Genomic DNA, 23,081 nt, shown 5'->3' with positions numbered 1-23,081 from the left:
CTGAAAATGTCCTGTTTTTCTAAAAGCAGACATTCAAGAATGCCATATTCAGGAAAGTGCAGGACTTTTCACAAAGCAGCTACATATAACCAGCACCAGAGCAAGACCTAGATTATCAGCCCCCCAGAAGCCCACCCCCCCACACACACACACGGCGCTGCCCCTTCTCAGTCCAGACGGCCCCAACTTCGGACCCCGTGACGGCGCATCTGGTCTGGCCCTCAGAGGAAGTGAACCACACAGCGGGCTGTCCTGTGGCGCTCCATCGCTGCGTGGATTCACTGGATAGAAGGCTCTTGTCCCTTCTCCTGTTGATAGATGTTGAGGCTGGCCTGTCAGGGCTCCTCTGAGTATCCCGGTGGGGTTTTGGTGCCCACGTGCATGCGTGTAGGTTGGCCAGGGTGTGTGCGGGGTACGTACCGCACCAGGACCCGGGTTTGCCCGGCACTAAATAGCTTTGGGCTGTCCCAGGTTACTCTCACCTTCCTTCCTCACAGCGGAGTCATCACTTGTCACTTTAGGGTCGAGTGTGCTGCATCTCTGCAGCCATTTTTGTTTCTCTCAAATGTCTGGACCGAGTACTCGAATGGCACAGCCTGTGAACATGTGCCTAAACTCATTTTAAAGTTCAGTTGGGTCGGGGGCGCCCGGCTGGCTAATCGGTAGAGCATGTGACGCTTTATCTCACAGTTGTGAGTTCAAGCCCCACGTTGGGTGTAGAGAGTACTTAAATAAACTTTAAAGTTCAGTTGGGTCAGTCGGGACTCAGGAGGCCCTCCCGGGAACAGGCCCCAAAGTTTTCCATCTGAGGCTGAGTCTGTCTGGCAAGTACTCCAGGGAGGGTTTTGTTTCTGGTTTCCAGTTCAGAGCGCACGGAGCTTTCCTCAGACTTGAGGACGCACACGGCAGGGACAGAGCGTGCTCCCGGGAAAGGCCACAGGAAGGTGGTTTCCAGACAGTATCAAGGAGCAAGAGGGCCAAGTGTGCCTCTGTGGCCAAGCGCAAGATGGGCAGAGGCCACACCTGGCTTTGCAGGAAGTGTGCTTTCCAGGCCAGGAGGGAGGACACTGGAGGCCTCTCTGCTGCGTGAGCTGGTGCCTCTGTGCACGGGCTGTCTGCTCTAGGCGACATGCCATTGCCAACGGACTGAGCACACGTGCCATTGTAGGGCAGGCATCCTGGTGCTTTTTCAGTAAGTCATAAATTAGCCTGTAACCATCACGGAATGAGAGCACTACCCCACAAATGACTTGCTCTGAGGCCTGCTGGGGAAGCTCAGCACGCCTAGTAGGAAGAAATCATTTTGCAGCCATTTAAAACCCTATTAGGACATGCTGAGCAGGGCAGCCGCTGTGTGCATCTGTGATGAAAAGTAGACACAGGGGCGCCTGGGGGGCTCAGTCAGTTGAGCATCCGACTCTTGATTTTGGCTCAGGTCACGGTCCCAGGGCTGTGGGATGGAGCCCTGTGTTGGGGCTCAGGGTTTGGAGTCTGCTTGGGATTCTCTTTCTCCTCTGTCCCTCTCCCCCCACTCACTCTCCTCTCTCTCTCTCTAAAATAAATTACAAAAGAAAAGGTAGACACTGAATTGGGGCACAAGGCTGACTGGGGTTGCCTTCAGGTGCTTGGGGCTCCCCATCAGAATGACCTTGCTTACCTGCTGGTCTCGAGGTTCAAAGCACGCTCGGAGGTCTTCAGAGGCACAGAGACAGCAGGCACAGGTCTGAAGTAGCCCCAGTGCCCACAGCCTCTCTTGTACTTCGAGAATCTGTGTCCACAACCCAAGAGGAGCCATGCAGAAAGAGCCCTGACCTGGGCTTTGGCCTCCAACTATGGCCTTCGACCCTAGGCTGGCAACCAGAAGTGAGAAGAGCTATCTGTCCTTCAGTGTTCAGAGGCCCATATGCCCTGAGGCCACTGGGAATCCTGGGAGCTTCCAGGAGTCTGGTCTGGTCTGGTGGCCTGTGGCTCAGACGGCATTACACTGCCCTCTCCTGGGCAGCCATCTGAGAATTAGCCCCACAAGCTCAGGCCAGTGATTTTTTTCAACAGCCAGAGCAGATTTAAAGCAAATTCTGAAAGCCTTCTAGCTTTATAAAACGAAGGACAGAAGGCACACACACACCCCTGGTCCCTGGCCACACTGGGAGACCCCCCCCAAGTCCCCAGGCTCTGGTAGTTCCTGAAGGCAAGGGCAGTGTTGTCCCTCTGTCGTCCCATCTTCTGGAACTTCCCACCAGATCTCTGGCTAGCCCTTGGCACATCTGTGGGCACCAAAACCCAACAAGGTTTTATTTTTGCTTCCTGTTTATAACGGCCTCATTCAGGACTGGGCTCCCAAAACACCAGCTGTAGGCACTACGGCTGGGCAGCTTAAGGGCCATGGTCTTCCAAGGCCTGAGACATGCCAGCACTTGTGAGGGCCCCTCACTGTCTTCGGTTTTCTGTTCTTACCCTTATCCCTTAGGTGACTTTAGACAGACGTTGAGATGGCCTCAGGTGGGCTTACACGCATCAGCCGTAAATTGCTCCTTGCACTTTAGATATCTTTACCTTTAAGGTCTTATTGAAAATGTCCCGGTTTCGTGACCCTTCCATAAACTTCATCTTTATCTTCCTCACAGAACGACGCAAATGGGACAGCAAAGCCTCCTTTTCTCAGGTACGTTGAACTGTGTTCCTGGGGGTCTTGGTAGGTGCACAGCCCGGGGCAGGGGGTGGGGGGGCGTGTCCCGGCCGAGGCGCCTTAGGCCTATGGGGTCCAAGGAGAAGGCGGCCGCCTTGTTCTCACAGCACAGGAAGCCTGCCTGGCCTCTGCCTGGGTCCCCAAGGGATGCCTCCCGGCCATGTTGCATTTGGCACCTTGATCCAGACCACGTCCTTATGGCTCTCTCACGTAACCCCTCCCACACAGGGCCACAGAAGGGTGGGCTCTCCCATTACAGCATCTACAGCCCTGGAGAGTTCTGTGACGGGTGGGCATGGGTGCACAGAGAGGACTGCCACCGTGAAACGTCTGTGTCTAGAAAACGTCCAGAGTTTTATACAGAAGCCTTCTAACTTCACAGAGCAAGGACGGTAGTTCACAGCTCCTCTAAAACCCAATTCCCATCCTGTAGTATGTCTGCAGACGTGGTTTTTCCTCTCCCCCTGCAGCGGAGAAAACCCCTTCGCGACGGTGAAACTCCGGCCGACGGTGACAAACGATCGCTCTGCACCGATCATTCGATGAAGAGCAGGCCGGGAGCTCCAGTCCCTCCGACGTTAAGTTCTCACTTGAAAAATGATGTGTTGTTTGGTGTGCGCTTAACTGTTGCAAAGCTTCGCCAAAGGGTGCCTGATTTTAAATGTATTCCACTTGAGCAAATCGACGCGTTTTCTCAATTTAACATAGTTGGGTTGATACGTTTGTCTTTAATAATAGTCTAGTGACCAACTCAAATCAGTGAAAATATTTTCTTCCCATTCTGTCAGAAGACCATAAATTTGGTTCCAATCCTTACTGTATCATTTTTTTTTAATATTCTGTGATTATTTTTTAATAGAATGAGGGATAGTCTGCTTTCGTGACCAGCTCTCTGCATGAAATGAGCACAGTTTTATTTTAAAAAGCATGTGCTCTTATCTAGCGTTATAACATTATCTAAAGGAAAGGCTGGTTGTGTAAAGTTGCATCTTAGCATGCAAATCATAATTTTAAGCAATATAAATTATGAATAGTCTATAAAATTTGATTTTTTAACTTAAAAATTCTTAATTTTTGTTTAACCAAATGTAGAGCTACCTAGATGGAGAAATCCCCAAGTTCCCCTTGATTTAGACATCGCTACAGAGCACGGAGGTGTTCTGCCTGTCCCTGTCACGGCCACGTTTAGTACTTGCATAACCCTAGAGCCACGGACTTTGGTAGTTCGGAGTCACCGACTGGATTCACCAACGAAAACACACCAGGCTGTGCTGCAGGTGATGGGCGTCACTCACGCGTGTAAGGACCCTGCGTGTGCAGACCCAGGGCGTTCTCACTAAGCCGGCTGACCAGAGCTGCCTCCATCGCTGGTGTACTCTGAAACCCCCTGGGGTCCAAGTTTCTCCATTTCTGAGTCGGGTACGGACACACCTACGCACGCCCCGAAACAGCGCGTACAAAGCCATATGCCCGAGTCTCAGCGGCTGGGATGGGAAGTTCTGCATTTCACCCGAGACCTGCCCTGTGCCCTCAGAACCCGGGGTGTCCCGTGCCAAGGGACCTCGGAGCGAGTGGCCGAGTTGATCTCTGGCTGCCAGGGATCGGGCCCTGTTTGGGAGGAGTGCAGAATCAGGACTCACACCCAGGCCATTCACTGTGTGTGGGCGAAGAGGGCCCTGTTTTTTTATCACAGCCCCTTTGGTCTCGCCGTAACTATCAACGTTTTTCTAGACACTTGAAACTAGTCCTGGGCAAACGCAGGTAAACCAGTGTGTGTGCGTGCCACTTCTCGTTCTTGGTCCTGTCCCGGCCGCGTTGGCAAACCAGACAAGGTCCCCAGGAGCTGAGGGGTCAGACCCATGTGAGGGCTCTCCAGGGGCCGAGTGGTTGGCGGGCAGTACACCTGTCTTGAGGAAAGACGCTCCAGCCAGGGAAGAAAACACGGTCCACTTTAGTTACGTGGTCCACCGCTCCTCTAAGAGGAGGGTTCACGGAAGCCCGGTATTTTCAACGGGGGGGGGGGGGGGGGGGGGGGGGGGTGTTAAGACACAGCCCCGGTGTGTTACAGGGGGTGGGGGCCCTGGTCTCCAGAGCTCTGCTCTCTGGGATCCTTTGGCTTCGTTACAGATTATTAGGTGCGGTCTGCGGGCCCACCCGGGGACCCGTTCTGCACCTCCAGGGAATGGGCCGCAGCGGGCACCCACCTGCCTCACGGAGGGTGGGCGGGCTTGCCTCAGGCCCCGGGCATGGAGTAATGTCAAGGTATTATGTTTCGTTATAATAATAAAACTTCGAAAAGCACATTCTCTGGAGCTGCAAATGCCTACAGAGGACTAGATCAAGATCGGCCACGATGGACAGTGTTGAAGCCAGGCGCTGGGTATGTTATTCTAGTCTGGTCACAATTTCCAACGTCCACACAAGTTTATTTATACAAGTGGCAGTGTGCACACCAGGCAGAACCAGGTCAACAATGGTATGAATCTCATTTATTTAAAACAGTATTTCTCACCTTTCTCAAATTGAAGACTGCAAAAAATAGAAGCAGTGCTTTATTGAGTTGTCATTCACCCCGAAGCAGTGCTGCTGCGTCCCCACGCCGTGACCCCTGCGCCCCACGAAACCGCAGCTCACGCGCACGCCGTCTATCCCGCCTCACTTTACAAAACAGTCCTGGAAGCTTAATCAAATAAAGCTACTGTACACGACATTTACATTAGAAAAAGACAGCTGGATGTAGGAAAGCCAGGTGTGTTGTTCCCTTTAAGTGAAGTTTGCTCCACAGTTGGGGCATCTTCGCTTCCTCAAGGCAAAACAGCAGATGAACCCAAACGGGAACAAGATGATGGCCAAGAAGATGCCCAGGAAGGTGAAGGAGTCCTCCAGAACCCCGACTCTGCAGAGAGAATGGGGGGGGGCACGCGCGTTAGGGTCCCTGGCAGACCCCGAGGCTGGACCCAGTTCTGTACCCCCCCCACACCCCGGCACAAGGGACTGAGGCCGCGAGGACCCAGAGCCCCGGGTGCCTCACGGTGACCAGGTCCACAGAAGCAGCCTTCACCCCTCCAGCAACAAACCCCCGGCCTCTTACACATGCCCATTTACCCAGGGGAAGGCTAGCTGCCACTCTCAGCCGCTACGTTACCTACAGGAATTACCACTTACAAAGACAAGAACGTTCAGTTGCCACATAACCTGCAGTGTTTTCTCCTCCGTCACAAAAGGAAGAACAAGAAGCAAATGCTAGTTTCTATAAAAATTCTTGTATCTCTGAAAACAAGACCCAAGAAAACCGTATCATTTTAGAGTTTTTCTCCCCAGTGTTGAAAAGTTTTATTCTTCTATTCCTTAGAGGGAAATTCCAAAAACTTAGGAAGTTTAGAATTCAGACTTGGGGGAGGGGTACAATAGATTTTAGTGAACAATTAAAATCAGCCATATTCACAACGTCTAGAAGAAGGCAGCACTTAACAGGGTGCCTGTGTGCTCAGTCGGTTAGGTGTCTGACTTTGGCTCAGGTCGTGATCTCGTGGTTCGAGCTCCGCGTCGGGCTCTGTGCTGACAGCTCAGAGCCTGGAGCCTGCTTCAGATTCTGTGTCTCCCTCTCTCTCTGCCCCTCCCCTGCTTGTGCTCTCTCAAAAATAAATAAAATCACTTAAAAATTAAAAGAAAAAAAGGCAGCATGTATCTTGAGACATTTAATCTGTTTCTTCAAAAAGTCAAGTTTCCCTTCAATGCGCACAACACACAATTACCACAAGGCGCCTCCGGGCTATCACCCCAATCATGAGCCACGCGAGCACAGGTTCAGTGATCTGAAGTCACCGCTCACATTCCAGGGTCCTTTTCAAAGGCTCGCTCCCAAAGGTGGGAAGCAAGAGCCGTGTGCTCAGCTCTGCCTCTGCTCTTTAGGCTACTTCTGGAAAGTTCTGGACACAGCTGAAATTAAAATGAGAGCCGCAATAGCCAGCTCAGCCCTAATGAGAAACCCGTTACATTCCGGAGACCGAGGAAGAGCTGGTGGAAACAAACTCTCCCAGGCGGCCGGGGACGCCTCTAACCCTGTCTACCGCGATGCGAACCGAGGGCTTTTAGTGAACAGGGCCCTTCACCAGATTTCACGGGAACAAATGTGCCAAAGTGCCCAGGGCTGAGTACTGAGAAGGAATAAAGGAGGGGCTCCACGGGGGGACAGGAGCTGGGTAGTGAGCAGGAAGACTTGACCCACTCCTTCCTGGGGAGGCCCCCACTCCCGTGCCCCCTGCCCCGGGTTCACCCCAGCTGCCTTGGTCTCCCTAAAGCCAGGTCTCCCATCCGTGCCTCAGCCTGTCTTCAAACACTGCTAAGGATCTCTTGTGCCCTTCCAGAATGTTCTGGAAACAGCTGCTTCTCCTTTTGCCACCTTGTGTGTGCAGAGGAAGGTTCGGCTTAATAGAAGCACCCAACAGAAGGCTTCCTCCACTCAAAATGCCAAAGCTGCTAATGCTGCTCCTTCTGAGGGCCACACTGCACCCAGCCCTACGGAGCAGGCGGGGGAATTGTGAGAAACCAGACTAAGAGGCCTGGCTTTCCACTGCTTAAAGAAAAAAATCAAACTCAATGCCCACTTCTCTTCCTGCCCACTCAGGAGAGGGTTGCCTGAAACTTCCACAATGGACAGACAGTAGGGTCAGAAGCGCTTCCCCAGGTGCTGGTCCTAACACACTAGTTCCCCTGATAAACTGCAGAAAAGGTGGGGGGGTTCTCTGGTCAATTTGGGGAAACTCTCTTCCCATCCTGGTATCACAGCGCACAGTAGTTTAGGAATGGCTCTGAGAAGTCCTGTAGTAAAGCCATTTGTTGAACTGTTGTTTCAGCCGGCATTTCCCAAACCGATGTGTGTGCCGAACGGTTAGACTGGACACAGACAAGGCCAGATCTGGGGGAAAGTTAATCAGTAGGCCTGAATTTCTCTCAGCAGAGTTACCTTTCCTTGAGAGCACGCACCAGCAGAGGGGGGGGAGAGAGGATCCCAAGCAGGCTCTGCACTGTCAGCACAAGAACCTGGCACGGAGCTCGAACCCACGAACCTGGAGGTCATGACCTGAGCCGAAATCAAGAGTCAGACTTGCTTAACTGACTGAGCCGCTCAGGAGTCGCCTTTCTAAGGACTGCAAAGGCAGTCGGGTCGCTACACTGCTCTCGGGCCCTCCCATGGCTGCCCCTGCCCGTGGGAGTCCGGACGCAGCTGCGCGGGGCCCACCTTACACCTGCCCCACCGGAAAAAGCACCTAAGGCCATGCTGCCAAAGTCAGGGGTGAGGCTGTGGGCCACCAGCTGTGTCCCCACACACAGGGAGACTGGACAGGCTGCCCCGGGCAGGGAACACACCTGTTCTGTCCACAATCCCCGCCCACAACTCCTGCAACTACTGATGCTAATCAAGCCACTAACAGAGCAGCTGGAAGCAGCCGGGCGGCCCTGTACCAGTTGGGAGTTATGGCACCACCCAGGTGCCACTGTCCTTCCTCCTGGCCTCTAAGCAACGTTCCACCTACGGCTGAAGTCCCAGGAACCACACCAGTTCACACGTTCGGTCAGAATGTCCAAGGAAACGGCAGAGGGCAGGGGCGAGCCGGGCCTCACAGCTGGGTCACCTGCACCAGCACAGAACCTTGCAGAGAAGACTGCCCTCTGGAGGAGCAGAGGGTGCCTTGCCCAGCGTCCCCTCCAGGGGCCAGTGAGGCCTGAGGACCGGGACTACTGGGCTGAGCACCCACCCAAGCTGGACACTCCATGTCATCTCGTGTCAGGATCCAACCTGTCAAGAGGCACAGCCTAGAATCCATGGTGTCTGCTCAGAGGCTCCAGGTGTCTGGCGGGAGGCTGGGGCCAAGGCCTGTCCTGTCGTCCTCAGTGCCCTCAAGTGGGTGCGTGTGGGCAGCCCGCACCCCTGGCTGCAGGAGCCCCCCCCCCCCCCCCGCCAACCTGCTCCGCCCCAGCTGGGAGCAGTCTCCCCGGCGGTGCAGGGGCCGGGAGCTACCCACGCTGCCTGGCAGGCCCGCCGAAGTGAACCGCCCATCCTGGGGGCTGCTTTTCCCGGATGCTCCACCAAGCACACCCGCGAAGGCTGGTCACTCTCGCCCAGGCCCTCGCTGCCCTGGAGCCCGGGGGACCGGCCCCCCTGCTCAGCCCCCGGCAGCTGCTCTGGGAACCTAAAGAGCAAAGTGAGGGTAACACGGGCTGACCCGGCCCACCTCCGTTTCCCAGACACGGGTAGCACCAGCCTGCGGTGCTTTCCGTCCAGACCTGTCACTCACTGTCACCAGAGCACAGCCCAGCTCACACCATTCACCTTAGGGGCCATCCCTGCCAGCAAGTCTACGACCAGACCACCTCCCACAAGACAATGACCAGAACCCAACCTGGCTTTGAAGCCTGAGGGACAAAGGGACGGCCAGCAGGAGCCTCCAGCTCTCGGGCACCACACTTCCCACTGGAAAGAGTCTTACCCACAATTCCAAACAACAGAAAGCTCTGAGAAAACTTTTTTTCATAGGCTTACAGGAAACTCACCTGGCAGCCACAGGTGACCTGAACTGATGTGGCCACTGATGGTCATAATGCATTCACTTAACATGAATATTCACGTCTTGCTACAAAAATATTAATGTTTTGACCAAGAGTAATGCCCCAGACCTCAAAAACAATGCTGACATAATTTAGTTTTTAAAAATCCAGACTCTTCTGGGGGCCTGGGTGGCTCAGTTGGTTAAGACTCCAACTTCGGCTCAGGTTATGATCTCCTGGTTGGTGAGTTCGAGCCCCACATTGGGCTCTGTGCTGACAGCTCAGAGCCAGGAGCCTACTTCAGATTCTATGTCTCCCTCTCCCTCTCCCTCTCCCTCTCTCTGTCCCTCCCCTGCTCACGCTCTGTCTCTAAGATAAATTAAAAAAAATTTTTTTTTAAAAATCCAGAATCTTCTGAACTGAGAAACATGATCTGATCTCTGGGCCATTCTTGATGCAGCGACACTCCAGGTTACAGAGCAGACCTGTCCTCAGTTACAGTCCCCATGTGGCCACCACAGGAGGGATGGGATGCCCTGTCCTGGCCATCTCCTGCCGGCCTCTCCCAGCTTCCCACACTCTTCTCCCCAAACACCCCCCCGGAAAGGCCCCGATCAGTTCAGGACAAAGTTTCAACTCTTTCAAGTGGCTCAGAATCCAAACTGAGCAGGTTGCTCTCGCTGAGGATGGAAGGCCCCGCCCCCACTCTTGAGCAACAGATTGTGTGGTTGTATGTGGTTGTCTGTGGGTGTGGGTGTGTGTGGTTGGGTGGCCGGCGGGGGCGGGGGGGGGGGGGGAGTCAGGGAAGCTGGGGAAATAAGGAACTTGACAAATGCTGAAAATGCTTATTGGATGTCTGACTCATCCTATGGAGAGAGGGGCCGCCTGCCATCTATCCAGAGCGGGCCTGGGTGACGCGCTGGATGAGCAGGATGACAGAGGCCCTGCCTGCACGGGGGTCCTGCCTCACAAGGGACGGCAGCATGGGAGGCCCAAGCCCACGCGTCCCAGGAGGTCCCGAGGCTGGGTGCCAGATTTCCCCACCTCCCGCTTTCCTTACAGCAGCCCCGCCCAGGGCTTCCCAGTCCCCTCCCCGCCACCGGGGGACCAGGTACCACGAGCTCCAGCCGCCCCCGGTTCGTCCCCAACTACTCACTCATAGAGGCAGAATGCAGCCCGGGGGCAGTGCCCAGACCAGCCCTCACCTGAAGGACTAGCCTCTGTGGGGAAAGGGAGCGGCAGACTTCTCGGGGTGGGGAGCAGATGCCCCGGCACGCGGCCACCCGGGTCATACCCGCCCGCCTGGCGCATCTGTCCGGCCCTCTGCGGTCCCAGGGCCTCCCCTGCAAACAGGCCGCCGGCGGCTCTGAACGGCCTCACGCCTCCCCGAGCAGATCACGGGGCGGGGCGAAGGGGTCTTCCATGACAACGGCCTCTGGAGGTGCCGCGGGCCACCCCGGCTCGGTCCTCGGCCCGCAGACGGGAGGCAGCCCCACGGTCCCTCGAGTGCTCCCACGGGCTGCACGGCCCGCCAAGTCCCAGCTCACCTGGGTGCTACTCCCCCTCCTCCGGGACCGAGGACCAATGAGACAGTGCCCACAGATCCTTTCCTCTCAGGACCCCTCCACACGCTCCACCACGTCCCCCCACGTCCCGTGTCATACTCTCACTGCCTGCCTGTGCCCCCACCGGCTCTACCGAGGTCACCAGTCCCCTCCACGCTGACCACCCCGGGCCACGTGCACCTTACCGCTGGCTTCAGGCGACATCTGACCCTGATCTGTTCCTGGAGCCTCTCTCGGCTTCCAAGGCCCCACTCATTCCCAGATCTCCTACCCCCTCTCTGGTTATCCCCGAAACTAAATACCCGAGGACGCCCAGCCAGTGTCAGTGGGGAACTCAGAGCAGGCCAGGCCCTGCGTCTGCTGCTTTACGCGCGCCCTGGCCTTGACCCGTGCTGCTCAGAGCGCCTTCTCCACGGGCGACCCCGGCACAGCCCCTGGTGCACCCAGCCGGGCCTGGTATCCCGGACTCTCGGTGCCACCTCCCTGGGATCAGGATCCAGGCACAGCCCACACCCCCCCAGGGGAGGCCCAGCTTTGGAGAGCCCGGGGGCCCGGCTGAGCAAGACGGCACCCAGTCCCCGCGGGCAGGGCAAGAAGGAGCACGCTCATCCTCTGGGCTCACACGAAAAGCTCTCTTGCAGCCGACTAAAAAGGGAAGACAGAGTCAGGCTGCTTAAGATGATGGCCAAGTGACAAGGGACACAGGCCTCTCGCGCCAAGCCTCCCTCAGAAGAAATCACAGACGTGTGACTTGGGCAAATCGCTGCCAAGCTACCAGGGAGGGAAGGGGACAGAGCCTGGCGGGCTGCACGGAAAGGGAGAAAGCACAGTCACATGACAAGTGTCCTGTCTCCCAACTCTAGACACCATGCCCAGGGGCCACCTCTCCATCCTGCCCAGAGAGGAGCGGCCTCAAGGCCACGCACCCACTCCCCAAACCACAGGAGAGCCTCCCTAGGAAGCGCCGAGACTCTCCTTCCTTCCCGCTGCCCACCTCCCTTCCCCCAACCCCCCCACCCCCCAGCCCCCCCACACTCCCCCGTGCTGCAGAGGCACAGAAAGGACCGCTCCCCAGACGGGAGGGCGCTGCCGGCAGGGGGCAGGCAGGGGGCAGGGATGCTCTTGCACGAAGAACCCAAGTGCTGGAGGGGCCCTTAGCTCTGGCATCCATCCTTCTTGGGCCACAGAGGAATGTGCCAAGAGGGAGTCCGTGTGTGGTCCCAACACAGTTCCCGGACTTGCCCTCAGAGCACCCACTCCTCACTGCCTTCCGCCCAGAAGAGGGAGGACAGGGATCCCCACACAGAAAGAAAGAAGCCTGTCTCCGACACAGGAGTCCCGCACCTCAGCCTTCAGGCAGCCCGACCTTGATCGGGATTCCGCAGGACTGGGGCTCTGGGACCCGAGGCAGCAGAAGCCGCTGGCCCCCAAAATGACAGAGCTCCCACCCCAGGGAAAGTGCTCCCCATCTGGCAGCAGCCACGTGGGCCTTGCTGCTGGTTGTGCACAGGCACGAGGGCCAGGAAGGGGGCTTCAGAGAGCATCCCAAGACGCTCCCGTTTCCCGGACAGGAAAACAGGGCCAGGATCTGAACCCAGTTCCTCCAGCAGGCTGGGCACTGGGACAGAACACTCGGACGTAGCGTGGAGGCCCGGAAATCCCAGACTGCTCTGCTCCAGACAGACCCCCCCCCCCCCGGCCCCCCTCTAGTTTACCGGCCTGACACCACTCCCTAAACTTGGGAGATCACTCAATTCTCCCACCCAAAAATAGGCCTTTGGAATCCTCCAGCTGGCCCAAGTGGGGACAGCACTGTGCAAGCAGCCAGGGCTCTGAGCACCCGGGACCGCCTCAAAGCCAAATACAGTGGGTTTCCCCTCACCCACCTCTACAAGCAACCCCCCGAGACACCGGGGACCAAGTCCCGATCCCTGCTCAGCCCAGCGGCACGCCGCCAGCGCCCAGGCCACACAGGCCTTCTTCCCACCCTTGGGCCCTTAAACCCCAACAGCTGTGACGCCCCCAGGTGCCCAAGAAGAGAAGGGCGGTCAGGAGGGTGCGGGTCATTCGCCCTCCACCCGCCCCCTCCGTGTCCTCCAAAGGCATATCAAAGAGGGGCCTGTTCCGAGGGGCGCCTGGGTGGCTCGGCCAGTTAAGTGTTGGATTCCTGGTTTTGGCTCGGGTCGTGATCTCGTGCTTCTTGAGTCTGAGCCCCAGGTCAGCCCAGCGCTGACTCCGAGCTGATGGTGCAGAGCCTGCTCGGGAATCTCTCTCCCCGCCTCCCTGGTTCGCATGTTCAACCTTTCTCTCCAAGTAAATAAATAAACTTGAAAAACCCAGAAAACAAAGAGAGAGAGATGCCTGTTCTGAGTTTACACACGAGGCACGTGGCCAGCCCACGGCCCCAGGGCCCCCTGCCCACAGCCCTCTTACCTAAGTACTCAGTTGGCTCTGGGAGTCCCCCTCCTCCCCTCATCTCTGCGATGCCCCCGCTCCTGGACGGCACTCACCCCCCACTCGTTACTCCTGTGACTCTGAAACCTTTAACTTCCCCTTGACTCCACCCTGGGTCTTCCAGATACACCTGCGACACGAAGCCGAAGTGTAAACCAGCGTTTCTCAATTCCATCTCTGAGACTTCCAACTTCCTCCTCCCACTCAAGGGGCTGACCTGGACTCTCTCGCATCAACCAAGGGCAAGGACCAAGTCTTACCCGAGTCTGACTCCTACGGACACCTGCCAAACTCCAGAGGCTCTGGTTTGAGAATACGGAAAAATCGCTCCTGCCCCCAAAGAAGCCCGGTGTTTCTGTCCTCCTCCAGCTGACCGCCCTGCTGGGGATGAAGCAGCCCTCAAGGAGGGTGCTCCCCTGGCCTCCTGGACCTCCGGCTCCTTGAACACACTGGCCACTGGGGCTTTCCTAGCTGCCCCTTCCCAGCAAAATGAAACCTTTCACCACCTTCCAGAATCAACTGCAAAGCAAACTTACACGTCCTAGAACCAGGGACATGAGACATTAACATTTCTACATCCCACTCATTTGGGACTCGGTGGCCCCAAAAGCACTCTCCTCAGGAAAGTGAACCCCTCCCCTATGACCCTTGCGATGTGTTTAGATCTAAGGACAAAAGAACCCTCTCTCCCCCACACCGCAGGTCAGTAGCTTGTCCCGAGACAAGACTAGCCCACCTCCGAACGAGTCCGCCTCTCTGAGATTCTGGGTATGTGTTCTCCGGATTGGGGGGGGGGGGACAGTCCCCGGCCGGTGACATACCTGCAGACCGGGCAGCCTCCAACGACAACGATGGAATTGGCAGGGTACCTGGTGACATTTCGACTGTGGATGTTGTAGACCCTGGGGTGGTGGGTGGGTATCCCTGTGGGCAGGAAGGCACGTGAGAAGGGGGCAGGGAGGAAATCTGGGAAGCGTGAGGACTACTCCTACCTTTCCCCCCGACCTCACCCCACTTATCCTTTCCAAAATCAAGACGACAGCCGCCTTCGCCGAGAGCCCGCGACGGGCTTGACCGGGTGCTAACTTGCAGACGGCACCTGGTTAACGAAGTTAATTGGCAAGACGGCCGTGGCGCGACCCGAGAAGGGCCGGCCTGGTGCTCGCGAATCCCCAACACCCCCCCCCCCGCCCCCGGGTAGGCAGAGGGCCGCACGGCGGGATCCCGCTGCGGGAGCCTCACCCGCCGCCCCCGTCCCCACCGGCTCGCGTTCCCGGCCCCGAGGAGGCTTCTCGGCAGCACCCGCGCGGGGACCCCCCCCCCCCCCGGCCGAGCACGGCCGGGCCGCGCCCCCCCGCCGCCGCCGCCGCGTCCGGAGAAAAGTTGGTTTCGGGGTTAAAGGTCGCCACAGCACGGAGCCCAAAGTTTGCTCCCGGTCCCCCCCGCCCCCGCCCGCTGGGCGCACCTGTGACGAGGTAGGGGTAGGGCGGCGGCGGGGGCGCGGCGGGGATGGCGCCGTAGCCGTGAGGGCCGCACGCGAAGTCGCCCTGGCCGGCCTCCAGGTTGTAGGCGGGCGGCCGCTCCTGCAGCAGGGGCTTGTGGTCCATGGCGGGCGGCGCCCACCGCGCCCGGCCCGGCTCCCGCCCGGACTCCCGCTCGGACTCCGGCTCCCGCGCCGGCTCGGACTCGCGCGGACGCCCGGACCCGCCGGCGGGACCCGCTCCTCGCGGGCGGCGGCGGCAGCGGCGGCGGCTGCGGGGCTGGGCCCCTCTCGGAGGCGGGCGCCGCGGGCTTCCCCTCCGCGCCTCCCCCCGGCCAGTCACAAGACCCGGGTCACGTGGCGCAGCTCCCGGCGGGGGGTGCGGCGCGGGGCGGGGCCGGCGCGGCGTCTTAAAGGGGCCGCGCCCGCCCCGGGCCACCCGCTAGGCCGCCTGCCGCCTTGACCCCGCGCTCTGCCCTGCGCCGCTACCGCGGCCCCCAGACCTCCCGCCGCGAGGAGACTGCCCGCCACACAGGGGACTGGGGGGAGGTGCCGCACTTGGGTCGTGACTTTTATGGCCCGCGGACCCCGCCCCTTCCAGAGCCGGGGTCGGCCCCACCCATCTCCTAGCGGAGACCCCCGTGGTAGGCGGGAGATCCGATGGCCCGAGCCCACTCACCACGGGGAAGGGCAGGGACCCGGGGCGGCCTGGAGGAGGGTCCAGGAGGGGCGAGTCCCCCGGCTGTTACCTATCCTGGGCAAAGGAGCGGGGGGTGGGGAGGTGCTCCGCGTGTCGAGTGACCCCGGATCCCAATCTGGGCCGCGGCCGGGGTCAATGGAAGCTCAAACCCCTGCGGGAAGAAGCAGGGCGCGCATCTCAACGTTGCCTGCTCGCGCTCGGCTGATGCTCATTCCCTCGATTTTCGTCTTGACAAATTAGATCATTTCTAGGAGTTGCAGCCACTGATTACAAATAACTCCCCATTTGGGGACAAAACCCTAGCTATTGAGCACCTCCTACGTGACAAGCACTGTTCCGGTTGTTCCTCGGTTTCACTCATCGGCACAGCAACCCGGGAGGTACTTATTAGCCCTGGTTTACGGGGCCGGGCCGGGGACAGAGGCTCAGACAAGGGGAGTGGCCTAAACTTGGCGCAAAGACCAACCACTCGGTTGGGTTCCCTCAAAGAAGCATTTTCCCTGTCACCTGCTAATGTTTAATGGGTTTGTAAAAAACTTTAAAAAGAAAGCTCTGAATTTGTAGCTCCTCTAGGCCTTTCCAGGGCCTTCTGTAGCATTTGGTGTTTCCCAGCCTCTTTTACGTGACCTGCAGTTTGATCCAGTGCGAGGACAAAGGACAGCTGAGACCCCAGCCTATTTTGAATTTCTCCGAAAAGACCATCTTCTCTGTCACAAGTGTGACTCCTCAAAGCCCATCCCCACCTTTTATCTCCTGAACCGGTCACCATCATCCCAGCATCCTGTGGGGCGGAACGAGGGATGGGTCTGGCTAGCATCCAGGGAGGGCCAGGTCAAGAAAAGAGACCGCAGAGGGGCCAGGACTGGGGCCAGCAGAGGTCCTGGCCTGTGGGAGAAATGGCTCCACAGGACAAGAGCCCCCACCAGGGAAAAACAGGGGTGCATCCCCAACCTCATCGACCAGTGAAACGTGGGCTTAGGTCAAGCCTGCTAACACGCTGTCAGCTGTGCACACCCATATGGGGTCCCCCGTCCTTCCCCAACACCCAACCGTGCCAATGTAGTAGCAGGTAGCTGGTGAGGTCATTTCTCATTGGACTGCAGGTAAATCGGCAGATGTCCCTTCAATTTCCCTGGTTAATTCTCCCTTCCTCACGTGCCTTTGTTTGCTAATCAAACTCCACAAAATCCTTAGCCTCTGGCTCCCTTTTCCTCCAATAATTGATTCCTCCTCCCCCCACCCCCCAGCTTGGAAATCCATATTCGTGAATGAGAGGATGTGGCTTGGGATTTCCCAACATCACTCTGGTAAACATTGCTCACAGACACAAAACAGGTCCTGCTCCTTAATTCTTGAGCAAGTTGAGTGTGACCTGTTATCCCACAGGCCACAAAAGGCCTAGGGGGGTGGGGGGAGGGGCAAAGATGACAGGCCAGGGACACACAGAAGGAGCAGTCTGGTAGGGAGCCAGCCAGTAAACTCACAATGGCAGTGCAGTGAGAGGGTTAGAGGGGCCCATTAGAGGGGCCCAAGAGCCCTGGGTGCCCCAAGAGTACGAGGGCAGAAGTCCCGTCTAGAATGCCAGCGCTGACTTGGCCCTAGGGACCAGGAAAGGTGTGAGAGAGGTCAAGAGCCCACTGAGCTTTGGTCACCTCCTGGATGGTTGTGGAACACTCGTGATGCTCAGGTTTCTGGCTCAGGCGACAGTATCGCCCGAACACGGATGTGAATCAGACAAAGCCGTCTGCAGGCTCGCACAGGCTGACTTGTGCACGCAAATCCCGAAGAAACACCAAACCAAAGAAAGGCGAGGCAGGAAAGTAACTATAAAGCATTAGCCTTGTGATAAAGATCTGAGACGATCGTAGTGGCTGACGGCCGATCACCCACTCCTCAAGTATTCATGGAGCACACACCCTGCCCAGGATGCCACAAAACTGGCAGCATCCTGCCTTGTGGGGCTACACTCCAATGGGGTGGGGGCAGTGTTAGAAAATGGGGAGTGCCACAGGGGGGAAATGAGCAGGGTCAAGGCCACGGGGGTGAGATGGGCAAGGTGGCGCAGCGGTGTTTGGAGTGGGCACGTCCGGGAGGTGAGCAGAGCCTGGACGGGGGTCAGAGTTAGCTGTGGGACCAGAAGGACCAGCTTGGTGTGTCTGCTTGTGTTCTGGGCGGAAGGAAAGTAACAGCATGTGTATAAAGTAGGAAGAGGGAGGATGTGGGAGAAAGAGGGGGGGCAGCGGAAGGAGCTGGGGTCCAGTGCCCGGTAGATGGCGGCACAGCCCCTGCTGGGATCCCAGAGTCACCCACAGGAACAGGAGAAGGTAGAGCGCGTGGGTGCCCGTGCAGGTGGACGAAGGCGGGTGCTGTCTTCTGCCTGCTTCTGTTTTCCGTATGACACAGGAAGCAAGGGCAGCAGTGAGACCGAGGATAGGGGAGGGGTGTTGGGGTTCCAGGAGAGAAGAGAAAGTAGGGAAGTCACCGAGGAGAATGGGTGTGCGGCCAGGCTACGGAATCAGGGTCTGACCGCAAGGCAGCGGAAGAGCTGACCGAGGTCAGAGATGCTGACTTCAAAGGGAGACCAGGAATAAACTAAAACCAGATAAAAAGGCCCCAAACGGAGTCACTTGTGCTCAGCCCCATGTCAGCAAACCAAGACTTAACTACCTAGGCAAACTGCAGTTTCAACCATTGGCAGGAGTGCAGTTTTAAACCAGTCAATCTGGAACATACTGGTCGGCAGTAGTGAGGTGATCCACTTGGCAGAATCCTTCTATCCCCCAGAGGGGAGGTAACCCACTCCCTCCCTGCCTTTCCCCCTCTGCCTGTAAAAGTCTCCCATTTTGTGCAGGTTCTCCCGAGCTCCTTTTTTATTTTTTAATGTTTTTAAAAAAAAATTGTAATGTTTAGCACGAGCAAGGGACGGGCAGAGAGAGAGAGGGAGACACAGAACCCGAAGCAGGCTCTGGGCTCCGAGCTGTCAGCACAGAGCCTGACGTGGGGCTCGAACCCACGAGCCATGAGATCATGACTTGAGCTGAAGTCGGACACTCAATCGACTGAGCCACCCAGGGGCCCTATTTCTTTAATGCTTTATTTTATTTTTGAGAGGGGCAAAGAGGGGCAGAGAGAAAGGGGGACAGAGGATCTGAAGTGAGCTCTGTGCCAACAGCAGTGAGCTGGATGCGGGGCTCAAACTCACGAACTATGAGATCATGACCTGAGCCGAGGTTGGTTGCTTAACCGACTGAGCCACCTGGGTGCCCCTCCCGAGCTCCCTTCTATGTGCCGGATGGGGTGCTGCCCGACTCACAAGTCACAAAATAAAGTCAAATTGATCTTTACATTTACTCAGGTTTTTGTTTTTTTTTTCTGAGAGAGAGAGAGAGAGAGAGAGAGAGAGAGAGAGTGTAAGCACATGGGGGAGGGGCAGAGAAAGAGAGAGAGGGAGGGAGGGAGAATCCCTAGCAGGCTCCACGTCCACGGCACAGCCCAGTGTGGGGCTTGATCCCACCACCGTGAGATCATGACCTGAGCCGAAATCAAGAGTCGGACGCTTAACCGACTGAGCCACCCAGGAGCCCCACTTGGTTGAATTTTTAAACACCTACAACACAATTGATATCTCAGTTCATCCTCGGGGCCATCCCATGAAGTAGACTTGGACAGACCCCAACTGCTTGATGAGAAAACCAAGGCACAGAGAGGTCCCGTAACTTTTCCAAGGTCGCCAAGCCCACATCAGCACTCAGGCCACTAACGATCACTGTGCATTGCTCTCGTTGCAAAGTGCACAAGAAAAGCCAGCGGCCGCTGATGTTAACACGAATACGTTCCTGTGCAAGAAGACTTGGAACATCACTTCCTCTGTGCACATCTTACAGATGGCTGAAATCCGGCATGTCCGTGTGTACGTCGAAAAAAGTTCTTTAGTATTGCCATTTCCATGAAAGTAACTGCTCACTTAACTGCTATGTGTACACGTCTTCACCAGGAGCGCTCTGTAGGGGACCCGGTCGGGCCGGGGAGGTGCTGCCGTCCTCCAGACCTTGACAGTCACCGAGGACTCTCCCCAGCTGTACCCAGAGGAAACCAAAACAAGGATCATGCCCTTTTTCGCAGACTTTGAAAAGTGCTGATAACCCATCACGTGAGTGTCTTGCACATTCAGGAAACTAGCATCTCACGTGGCTGGGATTGTGGTATAAAAAAAAAAAAAAAAGCAGCAGCAGCAAATATCATTTCAAAACCCAAGGCTGTAACCAATTACAAGTGCCTGGCTCAGGGAAGGCTCTCACCAAATATTTGCTAAATGTTTATCTTAGATAAACACTGAGTTTTAAGTTTTATGGCAAGCCTGTGATAAGCCTTACAATTCTGGTAGGCAAATATTTCTAAATATTTTATAAATTAAGCACATGTGTTTCTATGCAACACAAATGACAATTTCTTGCTGGGCCACACAGTAAATCTCATCACAAGTGACATGTATCCATAGATTTAAATCCATACTACACCCTTCCTTCTCTAAGAGGTGGCCCTCGCTCCATAGGCGGACCTGAGAGAACACATTCATACACTGAAACAGGAAATGTCCTTGGGTCAACATTTTCTAGCAATTCTCATAAGAACAAAGAGCAAATTCTGGAGAGCAGGTCTCTAGCTAAATAAATTTCCAAGTAGCTGTTCTCAATACCCCTGAAAAGCAGTTCAGTATTAATGGCTATAACTGATGGGCTAGACCAGTAACAGGAGAAAACTCGGAAGTCAGACCCATCTGTGGTGACCACGCGCAAAACTGATTTAACGCCTTTTATCTCCACCATGTTCAGAGTGCTTTTACAAACTTTTTTTTAATGTTTATTTATTTTTGAGAGAGAGACAGAGACAGAGCGTAAGTGGGGGAGAGGCAGAGACAGAGAGAGACACAGAACCAGAAGCAGGCTCCAGGCTCCAAGCTGTCAGCACAGAGCCTGATGCGGGGCTCGAACCCACAAACCACGAGATCATGACCTCAGGTGAAGTCGGATGGTTAACTGACTAAGCCCCGCCCAGGTCTTCTTGGTTGGGGGTAGGGGAAAGTCCAAGAAAACGGCAGCCAAGTTTGGATGTTGAGGGCGGCACTCGAGGAAGTGGGCTGAGGCTGCAACAGCTGGTGCCCACCCAGATTTCCACACAGAGAACAGCTCTCAAGCCTAAACTGGCCACTTAGCCTTCATAAGCCAGGCTTTCTTAGACTAAGACTTCAAGCATTCTTCCAGAACTATTACAATGGCTCCTCTGTGGGGGCCACGTTTACCTCATCACCTTCCACAATGATAGAATCCCCATTTCTCAACAGGACTCACAGGGAGAAACCCAACCTTCGTCAGGTTGTTCTGTGCCGGGTGCTAGGTTGTGATTCACGTTACCCACGTCAGGGCCACGATCCTCAGATTTTATTACTCCCAGTTTACATATAAGGAAAGAGCCAATCTCTCCACTAAGTCGGGCCCACAGAACCCCCCCCCCCTGTGGGCCGGGATAGTGTCTTATCCCTGTATCTCCAGGGCCTGGAACAGTAGGTGCTCCATTAACTGTTGACCTCAAGGTCACTTGTCAAGATCATATGCCCAGTAAGGATTCAAACCAGATCCCCTCACCTCCAGATCTGCACTCTGGCCCATAGGCCATGAAGTGTGTGCCCCTTCAGGCTAGGAATGGGTCTGGATCATTCCAGAAAGACATTCCTGGTTTTAAAAAGTCAAGAGTGCCCAGAACACAGGGAAGACGTCCATGAAGAAGATTCATGCCTTTTGGGATCTCATGCAGTGTGATTACAGGGCATCGTTCAGGGAAAACAGTGTACCTCCCAGACTCTTCTACCCTCTCCCAGAGGTCAATCACAATTATTCAGATTTACAGAAGGGATTTCCCTTTGACATCTGTCACTGTTTAATTTGCGACAGTAAAGAGAAACCAAGGTAAGCTTGTTAACCATTTACCAGAGCACTGAATTTATGACAACTGGGTATCTTCTTTGGCTGGGGGAAAGCAAATGGCCATTTCCAAGTGGAGATGAGAGGCCACCTCGTTAGGTCGGGGGGACCTCCATAAGCTGCCCCGGCCGGTGAGTTTTAGAGCCCCTTGCAGGGCCTCCGAGGGTTCTGGCCTCCCTTCTCTGTCCTTATTCTGTTTTGCCAGTGACACCCAGAGCTTGCTTCTCCTGCAGGTCACAGAGTAAAGCAGAAGGGACCAAGGCTTTGACATGGTGTCGGTAAGGAGCTCTGTGAAACCAGGAGGCCTGGGAGGGCTGAGCAGGCGGAGGTCCCCAAGGAGAGGGGCCACCTCTGCTGCAAAGACCCGCCCATCCTCGTCCCCTCTCCTCCTTCTCCAGCCACTCCACCCTCTCCTCTGGCCAGCCCGCCCTGTCCAGTGGCCCCTACCTGCCGCTTGCACCGTGGTCATGGCTAGCTTTGGCGAGCTGCCCCTGGGCGTGAGGAGGGAGCCTGAGGACGGGGCCGGGGACAGCCCCCTTATGCTCCAGCAGAAGAGAGGCAGTGGCTGACATGAAGCAGTCATGGAGAAGGCCACGGGGGAGGAGCCATCGTGGGGCAGGGAAGCCCGGGAGGAACCGCGTGGGGGACAGAATGCAGTCTCACAATCCTGCCCTATTCCAAGATTCTCAGGTTCTGAGAATGGAGTCCCGCCATTAGGGAGAGGCTGGAGGCGCCACCCACCAGATTTTGCCTCTGGGAGGTAGGACGAAGCCCATCTAATACCACTGCCAAGGGCATCTTTGATCAAATCCGTGACTTAGGAGAGGTAGGAACCGTAGGGCTGGCCAGGTAAGGACCAAATGTGACAGACGCCAAAGACAAACGGCCAGGGTCCGGCGTTGTCCCGTGTCCCGCAAAGTGTCAGTAGGGACAGGTGGAGCAAGGATTGTAGCCATATCCATCTGGCAAGAGTGGCCCCCTTTAAATTCCAGGAACCAAGCGCCCTTCACATGAGACCGTCATTGCTTCTTTCCTGTGGGTTATTTTCCTGACTTTCCTTGGTCAAGTTCCTTCTGGGGATCCAGTGTAGACCTAAGAGAAAGGGGGTGCCCGGGGCTGGGCAAAAGCCGGTGTCGGGATCCAGAAAAGCAAGGGCTGGCGGGAGGAGCAGACAGGGTCCACTCGGCCCAGGGCACGTCCCATGCTATCAGCACTTCAGCTGGCCACTGCGGGTCAGAGGTCATAATGGGCGTGTGACATGCGGACCAGCTCCTCGCTGCTTACCACATACCACATCGCCTAAAGAATCCTTTTTCCAATCTGAGCTCTAATCTGAAGTTCACATCACTAGAGCGAGCAAAACTGGATATTGTAGAATAATTTTTGGCCTTTGGCACTTTCTATAATGCAACCTTTGGTCTTCTCTGGTGTCAGAGAAGCCGCCTGCGGAACAGACACGTCCCCTTCCTGTACGCCTATGTATAGGAACAAGGACCTACAGCCTGTCCTTTTTATAAAAACAAAAACCCCCAGCCTGAGATGTAATTGTGAGGTCTTTCTTTTAAAGGCTACATAACCTGGGGCATCCGGGTGGCTTGGTCGGTTAAGCATCCGATTCTTCATTTCGGCTCAGGTCATGATATCACGGTTGGTGAGCTCGAGCCCCACA

At 56.2% G+C, this 23,081-nt stretch overlaps 2 protein-coding genes across 4 annotated transcripts in view; one reads left to right on the top strand and one right to left on the bottom strand.

Moving 5' to 3' along the window:
- BAIAP2L1 (BAR/IMD domain containing adaptor protein 2 like 1) overlaps nt 1-3,367 on the top strand; it is a 92,667-nt gene extending 89,300 nt beyond the window's left edge. For all 3 annotated transcript variants that reach the window (XM_042972197.1, XM_042972198.1, XM_042972199.1), the window contains 2 exons: nt 2,625-2,662; nt 3,157-3,367. In XM_042972197.1, the coding sequence (XP_042828131.1) occupies nt 2,625-2,662; nt 3,157-3,232 (114 nt within the window). In that variant the 3' untranslated portion in view covers nt 3,233-3,367. The remainder of the gene's footprint in view (nt 1-2,624; nt 2,663-3,156) is intronic.
- A 1,791-nt stretch (nt 3,368-5,158) lies between these two features.
- Nucleotides 5,159-14,955, bottom strand: BRI3 (brain protein I3). Its single transcript, XM_042972200.1, has 3 exons — nt 14,720-14,955; nt 14,076-14,178; nt 5,159-5,582 (listed from the first exon to the last, which is right to left on the bottom strand). The coding sequence occupies exons 1-3, from the start codon at nt 14,859-14,861 to the stop codon at nt 5,450-5,452; spliced, it is 378 nt and encodes a 125-aa protein (XP_042828134.1). The 5' UTR covers nt 14,862-14,955; the 3' UTR covers nt 5,159-5,449.
- Nucleotides 14,956-23,081: the final 8,126 nt, after the last annotated feature.

The sequence above is a fragment of the Panthera tigris genome, chromosome E3 (genome assembly GCF_018350195.1).
Source record: "Panthera tigris isolate Pti1 chromosome E3, P.tigris_Pti1_mat1.1, whole genome shotgun sequence".
In the NCBI taxonomy this organism is placed as follows: domain Eukaryota; kingdom Metazoa; phylum Chordata; class Mammalia; order Carnivora; family Felidae; genus Panthera; species Panthera tigris.
This window is presented reverse-complemented; position numbering and strand designations above follow the sequence as displayed.

Bases quoted from the DNA above. Each gene is read 5' to 3' on its own strand.
- BRI3 (XM_042972200.1), bottom strand. From the start codon at position 14,861: ATGGACCACAAGCCCCTGCTGCAGGAGCGGCCGCCCGCCTACAACCTG. The intron at 14,179-14,719 runs GTGCGCCCAGCG...TCCTGCCCACAG, and splicing joins CTACCCCTACCTCGTCACAG to GGATACCCACCCACCACCCC. The intron at 5,583-14,075 runs GTATGTCACCGG...TTCTCTCTGCAG, and splicing joins GGAGGCTGCCCGGTCTGCAG to AGTCGGGGTTCTGGAGGACT.